The sequence below is a fragment of the Cimex lectularius genome, unplaced genomic scaffold (genome assembly GCF_000648675.2).
Source record: "Cimex lectularius strain Harlan isolate CLEC.00 unplaced genomic scaffold, Clec_2.1 scaffold362, whole genome shotgun sequence".
Lineage (NCBI taxonomy): Eukaryota > Metazoa > Arthropoda > Insecta > Hemiptera > Cimicidae > Cimex > Cimex lectularius.
Genome location: NW_019392914.1, coordinates 285175 through 305050, shown reverse-complemented (window position 1 = coordinate 305050; position 19876 = coordinate 285175). Strand labels below are relative to the sequence as shown.

Sequence of the window (19876 nt, the reverse complement as noted above, 5' to 3'; positions counted from 1 at the left end):
GGTAATACATTTGCAATATTACAATTTTGCTTTTTGTAATAATGAATAATGTAACAGTGAGAAAATATGAAAACAATAAAACTTATTTTTTTAGTTTAAGCTAATTTATTATTCGTAATCAAGTATGTTTTAATATACTTTTCATATGAAAAATCACAGCTATGAAGCAAGAAAACAATGTTGAATCATGGCTGTTTAAGCTACATTAATTGGATGCGTGGTTTTTTAATATTTGAGCATTACATTTTGGATAACCAGTTATGGCAAATTAATCAATCAAAACTAGATCGATTTTTGCCAATATCTTCAAATTATTATATTTTAAAGAACAAATTATCAATCGTTGTTTCTGTATAACCTACTGTGGTGAAAAGCTGAAAACACTTCTGGGCCTTTTCTGATGAACAATAAACTTATCCGGTGTATTTATTGAAAGTGTTGTTCCGTGTTGATTGATTGTTGCTATGAGCAACAAAAAATAATTCGGAATTGCCCATAGCTTTGATATATTTGTTGTTTCCTACACATATGTTCAAATACCACAAGACAATTTTATAGACGTGTGGCACTGATTTAAATTCGCCATAGCAAATAATTGAAAAAATATGAGGAAAAAAAGGAGAAATTTTACATAGACCTTTGAAACTGGTCGGCCAACTTACCTCTACATATTTATTTATGATCTCTCTCTCTCTCTCTCTCTCTCTCTCTCTCTCTCTCTATATATATATATATATATATATATATATATATTTACATTTTATATTCATTTTTGTAATCAATGAGTAAATATGAAAGCTCTGTCCAATTTTGTTGGTTTGCTTTTTTTTTTTTTTTTTTAAATCTAAATCAATTGTATTCATGATTTGCTGGCGAATGCTTCTGTTTTCAGCGTTTTTGAGGGTTATAAATTTTTTTTTAAATTTTACATCTAGATTAAGAGTAAAAATAAATGTTGATAAATAACAGCGGTGTTTGTCGTTCGATAAAAGTTTAAGGAAATTCGATACATTAATTATAGCTAATTTTTTTATCTGTCAACAACTATCGAAAAGTGACAACAACTTGCAAACAAGTATACTTTTATAAACCTTCCAACTTGCCATTACCAGTTGGAATTCTATCACTAAATTCGTCTGTGATTTGATCGTAACCGATCTTCCTATTCTCTCTGTATATTACAGATTTAAGTTACACTTGTTGGATGGATGTAGTCATGCGAGTTGGAAACAGTTATCTTTCCCTCCATAGAAGGACAAGGTTCAATCTAATACCTAATGCAATCTTAATATTTATTTCGCCACTTTATTATTAAAAGTTAAATATCAGTATTAAATTAAAATAAAAACCGCAATATATCAAACCTCAAGGAAATGCCGACAAGATGTTTTTCTGTTTTTTTACAATTGAATTAGTGCTAAATATTTTCTCACGTTATTCTTAAATTATATCAGTCGTACCTTTGAACATCGACCTGCATTGGAAACAATGATTATGAGGATCAAGGTGAGGTCATCATCAGGAACAAAACACTATTTTTATGCCAGGCTTTGGTTGATAAAATATTGTTAATTGCATTAATTTATCTCCGGTTAATTTGACATTTGGTAATAAAATAGAAGAAAGGGGGGGTTGCGATATCAAATCTCTTCTGTTTTCACACAAGAGGTCTAAAACCGTTTTGCCAGCGAACATACGGGTATTGCCCCTAGCCGGCCATCCGGAGTGAATACCCCAAAATACGGTCACTATCTCAGAGCTGAGGATGACTCGTATCAATTGATAGCTCAGTTTCCTTCCTTCTCATCTCGGGGCACCAGTTGAATCAATTCGCGGATCAACGACATGCGCCCTTTCTGGCTCGTTTTCTTGTGAGTGTGCCTTTTACAAATTTTCTACCGTTAAGTTCGGCCTCTCGATTTTCTAAAATGGTCGACGCATGGTGGGAAGCGGTCCATCTCGCCGCGGAGATTGACGAATTTTCTCCCTTTTTGACATCAAAGGCTGACATAAACATCCACACAGTGAAATAATTTAGTCATGTTTTGTTTTAATTTTCTAGATTTGGAAGAAGTCATTTTGTTTATATTAATTGATTAAGTAATTGGATGATTCTTAATTTTAAACAACCAGGAATGTTTACAGCTTTCCTCAAGTTTGACAATTAATATTAATATCAATGGCATCATTAGATTGAAATATCCGTACGATTATCATAATTNGAAGACAAACACTTTGAGTGAGTAGAAATACTTTGATTGAATATATAAAAAAATATATTTTGCATTGTATAAATTCACTTTTTCACATCCAAAATGTAATTGTTATATGTAAACAATGTTTGTAAATCCCAGGCCCTGAAGATGATCTCAATAAAGATCGAAACGTTGGCACCATAAAGAAAATGTTTTTCTAAACCTACATCACACCAGACCGCATCTCACGATTTCTAAATAAATATTCTATAGAAAATTTAACTTTTCTTTAAAAATAACTTCGTCTCTAACATTGGAATTAAAGGAAAAAAATTCGATGACAAAAATATTAATTGATTTGATTGATAATACCAAGTCATAGTTGGCGTTCGTGGTATAACATCAGTTTTCTGCATAATCTCTTAATAAAATCAATCAAAAAAGATGTCATGAATGTGTTTAGTTTTTACCTAATACAGCTTTGATATTGACGATTAGATTATCGCGAGTTCGTTAGAATAAGAAAACAATTGGCGATAATCAGCGTGAAATCGGATTTCTTTAAATTCTTACTACGAGATTCATTATACATGTCGGTTCGATTATCTGACTGAGATATTTGTTTATTTTTTCATTGCACTTGATAAAGAACTGCAAATACCGGGTTTTTTTGATTGATAAAAATTGTTATTATTTTAAACAATAAAAAAGACAAAAAGCGATTTAAACCAAGAAAATTCGCGAATTTGCGTTGACTAACAGGATTCAATATATTTTTTTTTTAAATTTTGTTGACAGTGTATTTTTGTACAATTATAAAACAGATACGCTTACCAATTATTTTTTGTAAAGCAAGACTCGATCAGAAAACAATCGTAAATAAAAACATAAACGATTTAGTGTTTTTATTTTATTATCGGACAAAAATAACTTACCATTATTATCCATTCATAAAATGAAGTCAAATGAAATAATTTCTTCAAGGATAATCAATACACAATTACATACAGAAACAACCAGTCTTCAATTGATAATTTGTTCGTTAAATTACCTATAATATGAAGATATTGGCTAAAATTGATCTATTTTTAATTGATTAATTTCTTATAATTGTTTAAACAAAATGTAATATACCTACTTAGACAAATTTAACAAAAAAAAAACATACATCCGATTAGTTTAGTTTAAAAAAGAACAATTCAGCCAGGATTCAATAAAGTTTTATTGCTTCACAGCTGTGATCTTTCATTATCAAAAATATATTAGAACAACTTGATTACGAATAATAAATTAAATTAAAATAAATACACAAGCAAAGCAATAAATGAATACGAAATGTCGCAAATATGTTACATATAAATAAATATGTACATGTAAGTTGGCCGACCAGTTTCATAAGTCTACATAAAATTTCTCCCACTTTGTTTTACTCATATTTTGTCGATTATTTGCTATGGCGAATTTAAATCAGTGCTACACGCCTATAAAATTTCCTTGGCAGTACTTGAACATGTAGGTTGGAAACAACAAATATATTAAAGCTTGGGTCACTCCGAATTATTTTTTACCACTCATAGTAACAATCAATCAACACGGAACAATCCTTTCATTGAATAGACGGGATAAGTTTTTTGTTCACCAGAAGAGGCCCAGAAGTGCACCCCCTTCACCATACCAACTTATAACCGTAAAATTGCCGGAAGGTAGCACTTTCACAATTATTACGCTCCTTCTGATCACAACTTCTTACTTCATTATTAGAATAATTGCTTAACTAAATTGAAAACAATTAAAAAATATAATATAACAAAAGAATCTTACTATCAATTAAAATATTGTAAACGTAATGGATTTTTAGGAGAGGAGATTGTAGACGTGAAATTGACTTCCCAGTCGGTCGAGAGCAGACTCACCAGAAGTGGTAAAAAACGTTTTCCAGGTTATGTTAAGATCATACTTCTACAGGATCATTTCTGTAGTAAATCTTCACAAAATCCGGCTACAACAGTCGAATACCTTAAACCACGATGAGGAAGCGTGGCGTTCTCCCCTGAGCGTGAGGCAGTTTCGGTAGTTCAGTCATTTTGAACTACCAAAACATCGATGACCGTCAGCTTTCCCTTACCAGGGAAGGCGTGGGGGTTAACGCTTTCTGAGTGGTTCTCAAATAATTACGAAAAAATATTAACTAAGGGAAATTTTTTGGCCGAGTAGATTGAAGACACTAACTTACTAAAGCTCAAGTGGTTAGAGCAGCAGTATTGAATCGTGGGTTCGAATCCCGCCGCTCGTGACACTAACTTTTTCATTTCAATCAAAACCTTACATACAAAAATTAATTAATTGAAATAAATAATTTGGTCAATCAGACCACTAAATATAATGGCCAGTGATGGTTGATAATTATGTAGACTTTGTATATTTCATAATTAATTCAATCTAAAATTTATTGGATAAAAATGTTTTCTTTCAATACCAGAAAGAACTGGTATTGAACTTTTTCATTACAAGAATGAAAATTTAAATGATCCGTGAACGAACGACTTGTTTGATGGTATTGAATCATTATTTAAACCGGTAACGCCAAAAGGTTTTTATCATTTATTAAATGAAGTGATAATTTTAATTTGAAGTCAAACAAAAAGTTAAGGCCAATTCGTTTTATGAAAAAGTTGCTACTTTTAATTTACTATCCCAAATTTGTGGTTTTATTTACAGTTATAAAGACCAAATTTAATTCTTTTTGTCGTCTTTAGATTTTTATTTTAATGATTTCAAAGTGGAATAATATCAAGTTACAAGTAGGACGTTTCAAGCACTTCAATTTTTTAGGAGAGGACTTTGTAGATGTGAAACTGACCTCCAAATCGTTCGAGATTGTTTCGGTAGTTAAGTCAATTTGTACTGCCGAAACATCGATGACCGTCAGCTGGGAATGCGTGGAGATAACACTTTTTGAGTAGTTCTCAATTAATTAATACGAACTAGTAACAGTGTATTAACAAATAAGCATTATTTTTATTTTTAAAACAACGCAACAATAAGGGTGGGTCCGGCATGGATCAATGCGTGACACCATTCATTCATACGCCACGGCGAAGCTGGAACATCATGAGCGTGACATCCATCACATTACACAGTTCTATTACTTGTAACGTGTACCGCGTTAGTTTTCGTTGGACGGGATGCATAACAATGCTTTATTTACAACAGGGTATTCCCATCCTACTGTTTCTTCTTATGTGATTGCTATATGTTTGGAGGTCCTGTTGCATGTACGATGTTTGTAGTACGGTAAATGTAATGTTACATTTTACTTAAATCGTACTGTTCCTTCAAACTTGGGACGTTAGTTTGTCCCGTCGTAGGTCTGACAGACCCATTACCGGTCTTGTTTGTTTCTAACCACTATTTTCAGTTTTGTATGTAATTTACTTTTATGTTTATGGTTCTGAGGCATTTCGAGGGTCTGGTGAACAATTCAAGATTAAAATATTCCAGAAAAATACTTTTATTAAAATGAAAATAAATTTTCAAAATAATTTTTATGTTTATCATGTACTTAGTTTAGCACTGTCATTCGTATCAGTCTTTTGACCACTGAAATTATACTTTATATTTTTTATAGTACATAAAAGAATCTATTAGTTTTTTTTCAGCTTTCCCATAAACGTACATGTCGCAAAAGCAAAGGCAGGTAGGTATAGTTAGTTGGTTTGATCTCTTCATCATCAGAAATATCGCCAAAACTAGATTCTTCCTCACTGAGAATAAGTTCAGTCAGCAATTTTATTCAGAGATCGTGAGATGCGGTCTGGTGTGATGTAGGATTCAGAAAAACATTTTCTTTATCGTGCCAATGTTTCGACTTTATTGAGATCATCTTCAGGGCCTGGGATTTACAAATTGTTTAAATTTAACAAATACTTGTAGGATGTGGAAAAAAGTGAATTTATACAATGCAAAATATATTTTCCACTTGCACTGCAATTCACTTTTTTCCACATCCTACATGTATTTGTTAAATGTAAAGAATGTTTGTAAATCCAGGCCCTGAAGATGATCTCAATAAAAGATCGAAACGTTGGCACGATAAAGAAAATTTTTTTTCTGAAACCTACATCACACCAGACCCCATCTCACGATCTCTGAATAATCATCGATTAACGGCCACTAATCACCACTCATTCAGCAAGTTTAAAATTCGTTGTGAAAAATCTGGACCTTCCCTCGCAAAAGTCATGCCGGTTCTCTTGAAGGACCACGTTGATCCATTGTCTCTGCAAATATCAAGATAATAGGTATTCACATTGAAAATTTAGAAAACTAAAACAGACTCATAAAAAAAAGTGTTAGTCTGAGAGACCCATAAAAATATAGGGCTCGTTCAATCTGGGTCTGAGCAACCCGTCTACTCCTTACAAAATAGGTGCCTACCTGATACAGATGATAATTGGGATTCCTCATGGAAGCTCTTCTACTTCTAATTTACATAGGCGCCATTTTTAGTATGGTCATTAGTAAATTTTTAATAATCTTATTTCAGGTTTGTAGCTTGTGAGGGGAAAGGTCTATTTTCACCGATATGGGTATCGAATTCTTTGGACGACAACGTCATCCCGGACGACGATGTCAAAAGCCCGAAAAACGTTTGTTACACGAAGGAATGTAAAGAATCCGGTAATCGCAGAAAGATGATCAGAAATTCAAACATTGTACTATATTTATTTATTGTCGTTTCAAGCAACGGTGCTGGCAGCGAACATGAACCTATCCGCAGATCCCTGCACAGATTTTTTCGAGTTCGCCTGCGGCGGTTGGGTGAGGGCGAACCCCGTCCCAGAGACCGAATCTAAGTGGACCGCGTTATCCCTGATCGAAGAACGTGTAAATCTTCAACTGAAAGGTAATCCGTGTTCGTGATCAGACTGACCAAATTTTAACAAATTGTTTTAAAAGAGATTTTAGAGAGCCCTCCTGATATGTTCGAACCTGGGCCGGTCCAAGCGGCCAAACAGTACTACAACGCGTGCATGGCCGAAGGTGATTGATTTGTATTTTGATTTATCGAATCCGCTATAGATATGAGTTTCTTACAGTTGGCAATTGTACGAAAACGACTGCCCTCCCTCTGCTCAATCTGTTGGAAAAATACGGTGGCTGGCCGATGATCACCAGGCAATGGCGCCCTGGGAACTTCTCCTGGTCGGACATGATCGCCTCCATCTACACAGAATTGTATACCTCGCCGATAATATTTTTGACTATTTACAACGACAAGAAAAATGCGAGCAGATACAAATTGACTGTAAGTCGGAAAACAGTTTCGTTTTGGCCCTGTGTCTTACCTGATAAAATCCGTTTATTTTCAGCTGGATCAAACGACCTTTTATGTGCCGCGTGCGGTTTTGGTGGATCCGAAAACGTACAGCAATAAGATCGCCGATTACAAGGAGTGGGTGGAAAATACGGCTTCGATACTGGGAAAAGCTGCCGGGTCGGAAATTCCGAAAGAGGAAATCGCCCTCCAGGCCGAGGAGATGATCAATTTCGAAAAGGAGCTGGCCAAGGTTTTTATTGTTGAATCTTCTTTAGATAAGTCCCAGCGGCTTGGGCGTGTTCGGCCGGACGTCCGTTTAACAAGCGGCCCCCCATCTTTGTATCAGTTTTTCTTCTGATTCCGAACCGAAAAGTCAGTCTTGCTCAAGCCTTCGATTCTCCTAATGATGAGTTTTCCTGAACAAGCAAATTTTTCAATTTTTCCCCTTTGAGAAAAATCAAATTGAAAAGTCCGTTTGTTCAAGGAACATCATCATTCGATTCGCCGACAAGCCTGCCTCGACTATATTTTTAATGCCTTTATTAAAAATTGTACAAACTTTTGTGAAATTACAGCGGTCCTGACATCGAATTGTTTCAGATCACGAGTACGATGGAAATGAGAAGAAACCCCGAAAGGACTTACAATTTAATGACACTGCGCAAGTTGCAAACATGGACCGACTCTGCTGATCCTAACCAGGTCAGTCTAACGTATTTCCAAATAATTAAAAAATCTCAGCGTTTTAACGAAAAAAAATCCTATTAACCAATTTAAAATCTAAAAACTATACAATCTAATATAAATAGAAACTACAGAAGTAACACATATGTGAACAATAAATAATAGAGAACACTATATAAACTTCTACATAAATACGAGAAATATGTGTACTCGTTTTTCAAAATATTTTTTGAAGCATTTGGTTTACGCTTTAGATTTATCAAAGAAATAAAATTTTATTCACAATTCCAATCATTCACGCTAATAAATATATTTTCACTAACAAATACACTCAAAAACAAAAAAAATTATTTTAATTTAAAAAAAAATCGTATTTTTTGTTTATTTCACACTATACGGACTTTTATCGTTATATTAATTGCTACATTGTTATTTTCATATAAACTAAATAAAACGGGATAAGAAATTTTATTAAGTTAAACAGGTTTAATAAAAAAAATTCAATTATTGTGGTTTGAATGAAAATTCACAACAACAAAAAAATTATTAGGGATAAATTTAATTAATAGTTTGTAATTTAATAGTTGGTGTGTAGAAAGTGAGAGAGATAGAGAGAGAAATCTTAAGANGAAGATGATCTCAATAAAGATCGAAACGTTGGCACGATAAAGAAAATGTTTTTCTGAAACCTACATCACACCAGACCGCATCTCACGATTTCTGAATAATTTTTCTATGAACGGTTTTTTGAATTTTATTTCTGGTCTTGAATCTCACGCAAGTCTATCTGTTCGATAATTTTTGGTTGATGAAAATTATTTCTAATCTCACGATTTAAAAAAAAATATGTTTAAGTAAGTAATATGATTATTTATTTTTTAATGAGCGGTATTATTTTTTAAAAGATCAATTGGCTTTCGTTTTTTCGTCGGATTACCAAAGACGTTGACTTGGAGATAAATTGGAATGAAGAAGTGATCGTCAGAGAGGTAGACTACTTTTTCAAACTCGTCAAATTGATGAAGGCCACGCCTGCGAAGACAGTAGGTAACTGGCGATCCTTGTCTATTTATTTAGAAAATCAAAAAATTATTTGATTCTCCTTTTTCAAGCAAACTATCTCCACTGGTGGGTCGTCATGATCTTCGGCAGCAAAATCAGCCGAGACTTGAAAGATTTGACTTTTAGGTTCGAACAGGCGTTTACAGGAGCCACGGCTCAACGGCCCCGGTAAAATATTAACACCAACAATTTTCTTTCCCAAATTATTTTTTCAGTTTATCATTTGTTCTTTTTTTTTTAAATGTTCAGCTCGAAAAATTGCGTCGAAAATACTAACAACGCTCTGCAAATGGCAGTCGGCTACAGCTACGTGCAGAAGCACTTCGACAAGTCGGCCAAACGGGAGGTGAATTTTTTAAACAAATACATATTTTTTTAATTGATTAAAAAATATTATGCATATTATCAGTGACTGGATGTTGAAAACTGACAAGGGAAAAACATTGCATCCTGTCTTTTATCACAAAACATTTATCGTATTTGAGGATGTTGACTCACTACTGGTATAAAAATAAAGATTCGAAATTAATTTGTTATGTTGAAACAATTGACTAAGACAAGAAAACAACATTAAAAAAACCATACAGTTAAATACCATAGATTTAAACAACGTTTAGTCAACACATGTTCCGTAGTACTTTTTTTACATATCAACGTATAATGAAAATAAGCCGTAAACATCATCATCGGGAAATAATTGGAGAAATAGAGTAATATAATATTGTATAGTGATGCATTTTTAGTTTTCTGTATTTTAACATTATCGTATACGGAAGAATCGACCAACAATCTTGACTGATCATACTCATAGTATGAGAAGAAAGTATCGATCAAGCTAATTAACTTGTCTTGTTTATTTTCATTTATTATAGTATATACTTTATTGTAACAACATTGTTTCTTGGTTGAATTTACAATAAGTCGGGTGCTTATTTATGTAAGGCCCTAATTTACCTGTGACATGATGTGGGATTGGGGTGACAGAGTAAGAGCATGTTCATATTAATTTACAAATAATAAGTATAATGGAGAAAAAAATGTTTACAGTTTAACAAATAGTAGGGATTAAAGCAAAAGGAGTGATTTACATTATTTACAGTTTTTAAATTTTTACATAATAGTCACTAAACACCAAGCCTTTTCAGACGTCGGTTGTTTAGGAGTGATGGTATAAGCAGCAATTTCTCGTAGCAAAGGGTTTGGGTTGGTTGCTTTTACTTTTTTCAGCCTCGTGTAAGTGTTGGTGGCAACGTCGGCTAGCATCGGTATTTTTAAATTAATTAAGGTTTTTAGTTGAGATAAAAAAGTCAGCGTCACGAGCGGGATTCGAACCCACGACCTTCGGCTTGATACGCCGATACTCTACCACTTGAGCTATCGTGACTTCGATCCACTCGGGCACTAACTTCCCATCTCAACCCACCTTTTTCTTAATCCATCTCGTGATACTGACTTTTTTATGTCAACTAAAAACTTTCATTAATTAAAAGATATTAATTGATCAAGCGGACCACGAAAACTAGTGAATTGAATAAGTGAAGTATACTTAGCTCTCCGTGGCCATTTCATTTGTCGCCGAGAATCAAATAGATTACACGACATATGAAAAAGGGCCAAAAGGAGGGAAAATTAAAAAAAAAGTGGATCGAAGTCACGAAAACTCAAGTGGTTAAAGCAGCGGCGTATTGAGCCGAAGGTCGTGGGTTCGAATCCCGCTTATGACACTAACTTTTCATTTAAAAAAAACCTTACGTGAAAAGATTAATTAATTGAAAAAAGTTATTTGTTCAATAGACCACTAAACATAATGGATTATTTTTATTACTCAATTTTACGCGTTATAATTAAATGTAAAATAATAGTATATTGTAGGGAATATAATTTTTATTCAGAGCAGCAAAAATGTGTTTGGATGTAAGAAATATTCAGACCATTTTCTTTTTTCTGAGACGGTTATCAGTAGAGTAGCGGCGTATCTAGCCGAAGGTCATAGGTTCGAATCCCGCTCGTGACACTGACTTTTTTATGTCAACTAAAAACCTTAATTAATCGAACGATATTAATTGGTCAAGCGGACCACAAAACTAGTGAATTTAGTGTGAAGTGTTGTGCTCCTAACATACCATACCTGTCATTAACCTCAGAACCCGATTTTGAACTGTCTGAACCCGTTTCACTTGAGACTTGCTCGCTGATGCCCATATCTCACAGCCATCCGCCCATATTATTGGTCTTACCAGCGACAAGTATATACGTTTCATGTCGAGAGGTAATTTAGACTTTTTGTTGGGAATAAAGTACAACTGCTTGATTCGGTTTCAGAGTTGATGTACTGTAAGGCCAATATGTATGTCAAATATAAGTTTTTGGTCATGGTGTAACCGGAGGTGTTTAATCGAGTTTTGTTGTTGGATGTCTTCCCCTTCGATTTTATCACTGAAGTGAAAGCAGTTGCGATTATTTCGTATTAAACGTCACCCTCCACTTTTCACACCAGATAATTGCGAAGGACTGTGCTGTACGTAATTATTTAACTTGGTAACATACCTTAGTCGTAATTGTCGTTGTAAAAAAGGTAAATCTGAGCCACCAGCCGCCAAAGCCGCAACATCATAACAACAATGTAGAGTAATGGACCCCATCCGCTTCCTTTACTCGGCTTGTGAATCATTATGATGATGGCATATTTCCAAGCTGTTGGGAAGCAGCCCAGTTTGATAATTGTATTATATGCTTGAGTTGAACAAAACCTTTCCTCTTCATGTTTTTTTTAGGAGCGGTTGGACGATCATATCGTGAGCAGGAGATTTTTTGGTCGGAGAGCGCGCGATAGCATTTTTAACCTGCACTCGAGAGAAAAAATCGTTGAACGTTAGTTGCAAGCTTTCTTTTACTATTTCTATGACTTTATCAGTTTTGATTTATTGTTACATTTGATTGAAATTGCTGCTCTAATGTGTCGGCAAAGATCTCACATTTTTCTGAACTGGAGGAATAATACGGTGTTTCCAATTTTAAGAGGTGATATATCACTACTCTCTTTTGTGAGAACTTTTTTTCCATAGTGGTCTCGTCTGAGTGTCCAGCAAAGATAATTCTTGTTCAGCAGCTTTGTTACTCACCTCATGAAAAGCTATTTTTAACTCACGAGTCGCTCTGTTATGTGCTGTTTTGTGGTCGGGGCACCTGGTGCGTTCCCAAAGTTTACGCGCTTTTTTCGTTTCCTGTAGTAACTTTAAGTGCTTTGGGGATATTGGCTAATTAAGTTAATGGTATTTTGGATCACCTGAACTTGCATTGGCAGCTATCTGGATATTTTGGGTAACACATTTTAGTTATTATCAAAACGTATTAATTTTTTTCTAGCCGACAACTGACAAAACTTGGCTCACCCGAAGGAGGGCCTGGCGAACATTCATTTTTGCAGGAACTTCTAGGACTCTATTATAATTTTTAATTGGCCCACGCGTGGTGAGAAGGCTCTTTTACTCATGTACATACCATATGGCTGAGTACATGCTAACCATTCACGCTAATAAATGCATTCATTCAGGATGATAAAATAACTAGCCTAGGCTGTGGGTCTTTGTCACTCTAAATTCCGCCACAGGCCCATTCATTCACTTAAACACTCACGTTGATAAACACATTAGTTCGAGATTGGAAAAACCACGTAGTTAAAGCCATCAAATGCGACTATGCATTTATCTACTTCTGATGACTTTCCTCCTCTTGCTTAAAATGCAAATGTGGTCCTCATTGAATATACCCAGGTTATTTAGATGTTTTCTCAGATGCCAATGACCGGCAAATAGACTTATCACTTCTGCGAGTTTATGGTTTAGCTTTATCCCTCTCTAACTAGCAGTGAGTGTTGGTGAGGGTTGTTTTAACATAAGCAACTCTAGAGTTTATCCACTTCTCCTTTTGTCTTTTTTGGTTTCATTCTGAGAAAACTTTCCAACATCAATTTTTTCAATATTTTTTGCCATCGATTGGGCTCACAGGAGTCTCCGAGTTATGCGGCATCATTGCCGCTCGTTAGGCAGCCCTGTTTATTTTCTTATCTTCTATGCCACATGGCCCGGAATCTAGGCAATAATAATTTCAAAAATTTTCTTTCCTACTGCCTGGATTAGTGGGTTTACCATTCATGTTACAATTCATGTTCATGTCTTCTTGTGGATTCACAATTTTCAACCCGTCAACTTTTATCAAAACAATAACTATAAAGGATGAGCAATGTAAAACGTCCGTTCGCCGATAGCTTTTTAATTGACAAATAATTGACAAAAAATGGCTATGCTTAAATGAAATTTTCAAAAAGGCCATGGAAATATCGGAGAACATCAAGTCCGCCTTCAAGGAGGAAATCGACAGACTGAGCTGGATGGACGGGCCGACGAAAAAGGCGGCCAAGAAGAAAGTGGAGATGATGACCCAGAACATCGGCTATCCGCCCTGGTTTGCCAATGTTTCCGCCTTAGAACAGTTCTACGACGGGGTAAGAAAACAAAATCCCATTTCACCGTGAAAACGACATTTTTTAAATGATTTTCATTTTAGCTGGAAATCGGCGATTTGCTGTTTCAAAACGAAATCAACGTGAGGAGATTCAAATTCAAGAAGTCGATATCGAAATTAATAGCAACTAATAAATTAACAGAGTGAGTATTTTAAAATAATTATTTGAAATGTTTATTATCTCGCCTAAAGCGCGTGCAATTTGCACGTCTAAAAGCTCACTAGCTCGTTCATATTATTTTTCTTCCATTCATTAACAAAACAGAATGTATTTCTAAAGGCCAGTCAAGCATACTAGAATAAATTTAACACATGAGAATCTTATTCTTCGTTTTATTTTCCAGCTGGCTCGTAAGTCCGGCTGAAGTCAACGCCTTCTACAACGCCCAGTGGAATTCAATCAGTAAGTAAAACAAAAATAAATTCTTTTTATATCTAAACGGATTTATTATCCTTAACATGCATAATTCACGCCAATTATTTTTTAAACTTTTAAATAAAAAATAAATGTACAGGGTGTTTGGCTACTCGCTTACAAACTTTGCCACTAGTAGATTCATTCAAAATGGAACCACAAAGGCCTAATTAACTATCTCAACAGTTTCAGAGTTATTCCCCTTTTTCTGATTTTTAGGATGTTTCAAATAAACAATGATAATTCCAAAACTGAAAGGATTTGGACAAATCTATTGTTATCATTGAAGACTTCGTTAAATTTCAAATAAAATGAGATCAATACTAAACTTGCAAACTTTGATATCATAAGCGTTTTAGTAGCTAGAACGTTGAAAAATATATTTTTTCTAATAACAAACTTTTTTGTGTAAGGTTTGGTTGAAATGAAAAAGCCAGTGTCAGGGGCGGGATTCGAACCCACGACCTTTCGCTCAATCCGCCGCGCTCTAACCACTTGAGCTATCGTAACTTCGATCCGCTCGGGCACCAACTCCCCATCTCAACTGACAACCTTCCGAATTTTCCCTCCTTTTGCCATTTTTCATTGGATCGAGGTCACAATAGCTCAAGTGGCTAAAACAGTGGCGTTTTGAGCTGAAGGTCGTGGATTCGAATCCTGTTCGTGACACTGGCTTTTTCATTTCAACCAAAACCTTACATAAAAAAGTTGGTTAATTGAAAGAAGTAATTTGGTCAATCAGACCACTTAATATAATGGTGTTTTTTCAAAGTTGAAAAACTTACTATGGTGATTTTAAACTACTATTTTTTAGATACCAGCAAATTTTAAAAAACAGTACTCCATTTAATATACTTTTTAGTGGTGTAATTTCTTTTTTAATTACTTTTTTCAAAGATGAAGAAATTGACGAAGGAAAGGAAAAAAAACCGTAGTTGACGGATTGGTAAGGTGGAAAGATTAATAATAATAAAAAATAAAACAACTTAAGGAAATGTTGAATGAATTTATTAAACTTAAACTTTTTCAACTTTGAAAAAACAATTATTTTTGAAAGTTCTGGCTACTAAAACGTCACCAACGTTTATTAGTTTAGTTTGAGTACATCTTATTGGAAATTTAACGTAGTTTTCAATGGTATCAACGGATTTGTCCAAAACCTTTTAGTTTTGGAGGCATCATTGATTATTTGAAGCAAGGTCGTGAAATCTTAAAAAATCAGAAAAAGTGAAATAACTCCGAAATTGCTGAGATTCGTACCATTGTTAATTAGGACTTTTTGGTTCCATTTGTAATGTAGACTCCACTGGCAAAGTTGTACCACGAGTAGCCGAACATCCTGTTTAACATAATACAATAAATAAATTTTATGTTCTAACGGGGTTGTACCATCCAAAACAATACGTTTTACATATTTCAAAAATGTTTTCCCATAAAAAAGATACTAAAGAGAAATTTACATGACGGCACTGCACTGGTGTATCTTTAAATATTGAGTATGGATTGACCACAGATGATTTGTAAGAAAATCAGGTAATGGTCAATTGATGGATTGTTCGATAGTTGAAAGGAGTTACAAAAACGAAATTGATGGTCGGGAATTATGTTTTGAGAGTTTAGAGTTCGAAATTTTTTTTTTATAGGAGCTTTAATAAATTTTTGTTTGTTTGTTTAAGGAACATTCGTATATACGAGTGTTTCCATGCTATACGGAAAAGGTTGTTCGAAGAACAGATGTAAATAGATATGCAAATATGCAATGATGGCTTTTTTGAGTTGGAGGGTTTTAGGAGTAATAAAGTCAAAACATGGAGCTTCCTTTGATTTGGGAAGTTTTATGGCAGAATGGATGTCAGAGGGTGAAAAAGCTTTGGAGGGAGGAATGGAATAGAGGGGTTTAAATATTACACCTATTTATTTATTACATTTTACACCTTTTCGAAAATATATGAGAATTTTTGTTAGACAATGTAATAAGAATAAAATAACTAAATCAAAAGTACAGGAAGTAATAAGACATAAAATAACAAAAATAAGCCTAAGCAATGAATAGCAAACCTTTCATTTTGTAATATATTTGAAAATGTTATAAAAAGATATGTTTTCTTGAATTTCTAGCATTCCCTGCTGCCATCCTTCAACCCCCGTTATTCCAGAGAGGCAGGATAGAGTAAGTGTAGATCGAAAGGGATTTATCCTCATTCTCATCCTCATTTTATTCGCTGTTCCAGAGCATTGAACTACGGAGCAATCGGCTCCGTGATCGGCCACGAGATCACCCACGGGTTTGACGACGTCGGAAGGCAAAGCGACGCCTCGGGCAACCAAGTCCAATGGTGGTCAGAGAAAACAATAGAAACCTACATAGAAAAGGCCCGGTGCTTCATTGCCCAGTACGGCGAGTACAGGGTGCCCGTTCTGGACGACATCCTCCTCAAAAAAGCCACGGCAAGTGAACCTATCTCAATATCAACATCCTATGCAAATATAACACTTTTCAGGGTTTTCAAAAAGTTGACTGTTTTGGGTCATGGTTTGTAGTCAAAATTTTGAATCCAGTTTTTAGATATAGTATAAATATGGATATTGTAAGTAAATCTCGCTAACTCATTGAAAAAATTTAATGAAATGGTGCGTAATTATTGAACTCTTAGTCCTTGATCTTTTTATCAAAATCTGATATAGCGCAGTTGTTAGGAACTTCGTAGAATTATCGAAAAATTTGAACTATAACACATTTCATTAAAATGAAACGCAAAAATTTAATGAAACTGTCTATAATTGATTAAAGTTTAGAGCTTTACGGGAATGCAAACGGTGTCCACGAAAATATTAACGAATTAACAACACTACTATATGACAGACGAGCTCATATTGCACTTATACAGAAACTCAATTGACGAAACGCAAAAATTACACGTATCAGGATAGGAGACGTACAGAACTAACTATCCCGATGGTAGGGTCAATGAGGTACTGCAGTCCAAATCCACAAAACCCTGTCCTCCGTATACTGTCCTCCCATCGGTTACGCCAATCTAAGTTGAAGAATTCTTTGGATCTGTTGGGACTGACTCTCTGCACTCTCCTCTATTTTTCCTGATACTCTCCTGATAATTTAGATCATCTCCACTGATCAATATCTACACTCCACGATCTCTCCTCAGACCACAGCCCTGTTCTCCTTGCCTTATCCCTCCCTCTCTCCAATACCTAAACTAAAACGAGGATCCTTAATCACTGCCTCTATAAATTAGGATGCTTTCCAAACTGAAAACTCCACAGACCTAAATCTCCTTACAAGCTTTTGAAGAGCTGGATGAGTTGATGATTCTCTTCACCACTGCAGGTTTGAACCTCAACAGTAGTCCCAAATCCTCTATAAAACCAAACCACCCCATCACACCTTGCAAACTTGGGCTTACTCCGACTAATGTCCTCTTGGGGCGGGAGTATGTCGAGGCAGTTCACATGGACCGATCCTTTACCTCCTATAACCGCAGATATACAAACTGCACCATCCTTGCCACCCTTTGCCGGCATAGATGTGCTATCCTCTCATCCCAATTCCACAATTGCTTCGGAGGAGCTACAGGTACATGTCCTTAAAATAGCAAACTGGCGTGTAAAGCTCAATGAAAGTAAAAGCACGCAATACATCATTCATCCTTCGAAGTACAACCCTCTCATACAATATTCCCCAAGAATATTCCCATCCCATAAACAGACTGCGTTCACTACCTTGGGTTCCATCTAGACTCAAGACTAACCTAGATCCAACACATATGACTAAAACAACTACTGTCAGGCAAATCTAACGTTTCAACAAAATACAAACTGTTAATCTAGAAGACAATCCTAAGTGCAATCCTAAAGCCAATCTAGACAAACGGACTAGGACAGTGGGGTATCGCTAAGCCTTACAACATCCAAAGAAAACAGTCTTTTCAATCCAAATACCTCAGAATCATAGTCAATGTTCCTTACTACGTCTCGAACAACTTGAGGTGTTGTTTTCCTCTAGTACAAAAACTAATCCCCAAAACATTTTCCAATTTCCACAACAAATTCTCTTCTCACCTCAGTTGCCCATACTTAATCTATAGAAATCACCTTTATAAGCCCACCAGAGGACTGAAAATGAGATGGCCTCGCACGCACTAAACGAGGATTAATCCTTGCTGGTTATAGTTTGGAGAACAGCAATGATTATTAACTCGCCTCACGACACATGACATTTGTAAATTTAACTCATTAGACGTTAAAGGGGATTTCATGCTTCAGGGTTTGACCGGAAATTATCTCGGGCTTCTGGTAAAATATCTCATTTGTATTTTTTTTTACATTTAAAGTTTCAACATTTAAATATTTCGATTTGTTTTAATGTGCATATTGATCAGATGACCTTGTTTTGATTAATGATCAATTTTTACCAATCGCTAATTTTGCCCCCTCTTATAACGATGCGACGATTATTTAGTGAGAAATATCGATATTTTTATAGATGTACTATGTTCTATATTCTATGATGAAATATCGATGTTTTTCTTATACAGTTGAACGGCGTAACGACTTTGGGTGAAAACATAGCAGACAACGGCGGCCTCCATATAGCCCTGCTGGCGTATAAGAGGTACGTAGCGAAGAGAGGAGAAGAGCCAAGGCTACCTGGGCTTGAGGTATTGTCTCCCGATCAGATTTTCTTCATAGCGTTCGCCAATGTAAGGGCCGATGACCTTTTTCACCATTTGATAAAAGTTTGAACGAGTGATCGTTTACAGAACTGGTGCTCGACAAGCACGAAGAAGTCCCTCTTGGAAAACGTGCTCGACAGTTTGCACAGCCCGTCCCATTTCCGCATCATCGGCAGTCTACAGAACTCGAGGGACTTCGCTAAAACTTTCGGCTGCCCCCTAAGAAAAAATAAATGCACTTTGTGGTAACTTTTGTTGTACTGATTAAATAAAATTTCTTTTTTTTATAAGAAATATATTTTATTCACTCCCTTTGAACAGTTTAGCCTTCAAATGTTGTTCAGGTTGGCAAACAGGTGTTACATTTACAGATAAGGTTTTCCAAAGTTCAATGAGCAATTGTCTAGTTATATCTCTTATTTAATGGACGCAGATAGTTTGAAGTCCGGAGAAAGGCTAAGGAAGTGCAAGACTCCTACATTCTTCTGAGTCAAGTAGCTTCACTTCTCTACTATTCGCGCTGATCCGATGAACCAGCCTCCATCAGAACATCAGATCGCAGCACTGACACGGCTGCGGAATCCGACGGCCCAGCCGCTACCAGACCAGCAAATCGTAGCGCTCACACGGCCTCAAGATCCGACGACCCGGCCACCATCCGAACAGCAGATCGTATCGCTGACCCGGTTGCGGAATCCGACGACACAGCCGCTACCAGACCAGCAAATCGTAGCGCTGACACGGCCTCGGCATCCGACGACCCAGCCACCATCAGAACAGCAGATCGTATCGCTGACACCACCTCGAGATGCGATGCCCCAGTCACCATCAGAACAGCAGATCGTATCTCTGACACGGCTGCGGAATCCGACGACACGGCCGCTACCAGACCAGAAAATCGTAGCGCTTGCACGGCCTCGGCATCCGACGACCCAGCCTCTACCTGACCAGCAAACCACCACCGCTAACAGCTCTAGGATCG

The 19876-nt window shown here is 35.7% G+C and overlaps 1 protein-coding gene and 2 non-coding genes across 3 annotated transcripts; 2 read left to right on the top strand and 1 right to left on the bottom strand.

The window, feature by feature from the left end:
• Positions 1–1670: 1670 nt before the first annotated feature.
• On the top strand, positions 1671–19188 carry LOC106672047 (neprilysin-4-like). The gene is made up of 17 exons (XM_014403143.2): positions 1671–1871; positions 6742–6875; positions 6940–7101; positions 7155–7238; positions 7295–7503; positions 7568–7765; positions 8116–8217; positions 9105–9246; positions 9312–9429; positions 9511–9607; positions 13589–13765; positions 13828–13928; positions 14130–14188; positions 16319–16370; positions 16432–16648; positions 18757–18921; positions 18982–19188. The coding sequence occupies exons 1-17, from the start codon at positions 1846–1848 to the stop codon at positions 19141–19143; spliced, it is 2205 nt and encodes a 734-aa protein (XP_014258629.1). The 5' UTR covers positions 1671–1845; the 3' UTR covers positions 19144–19188.
• On the top strand, positions 4143–4356 carry LOC112127829. Its single transcript, XR_002910740.1, has one exon. It is a non-coding gene; the product is annotated as a small nucleolar RNA U3 (small nucleolar RNA).
• Positions 10573–10645, bottom strand: Trnad-auc. The gene has a single exon. It is a non-coding gene; the product is annotated as a tRNA-Asp (tRNA).
• Positions 19189–19876: the final 688 nt, after the last annotated feature.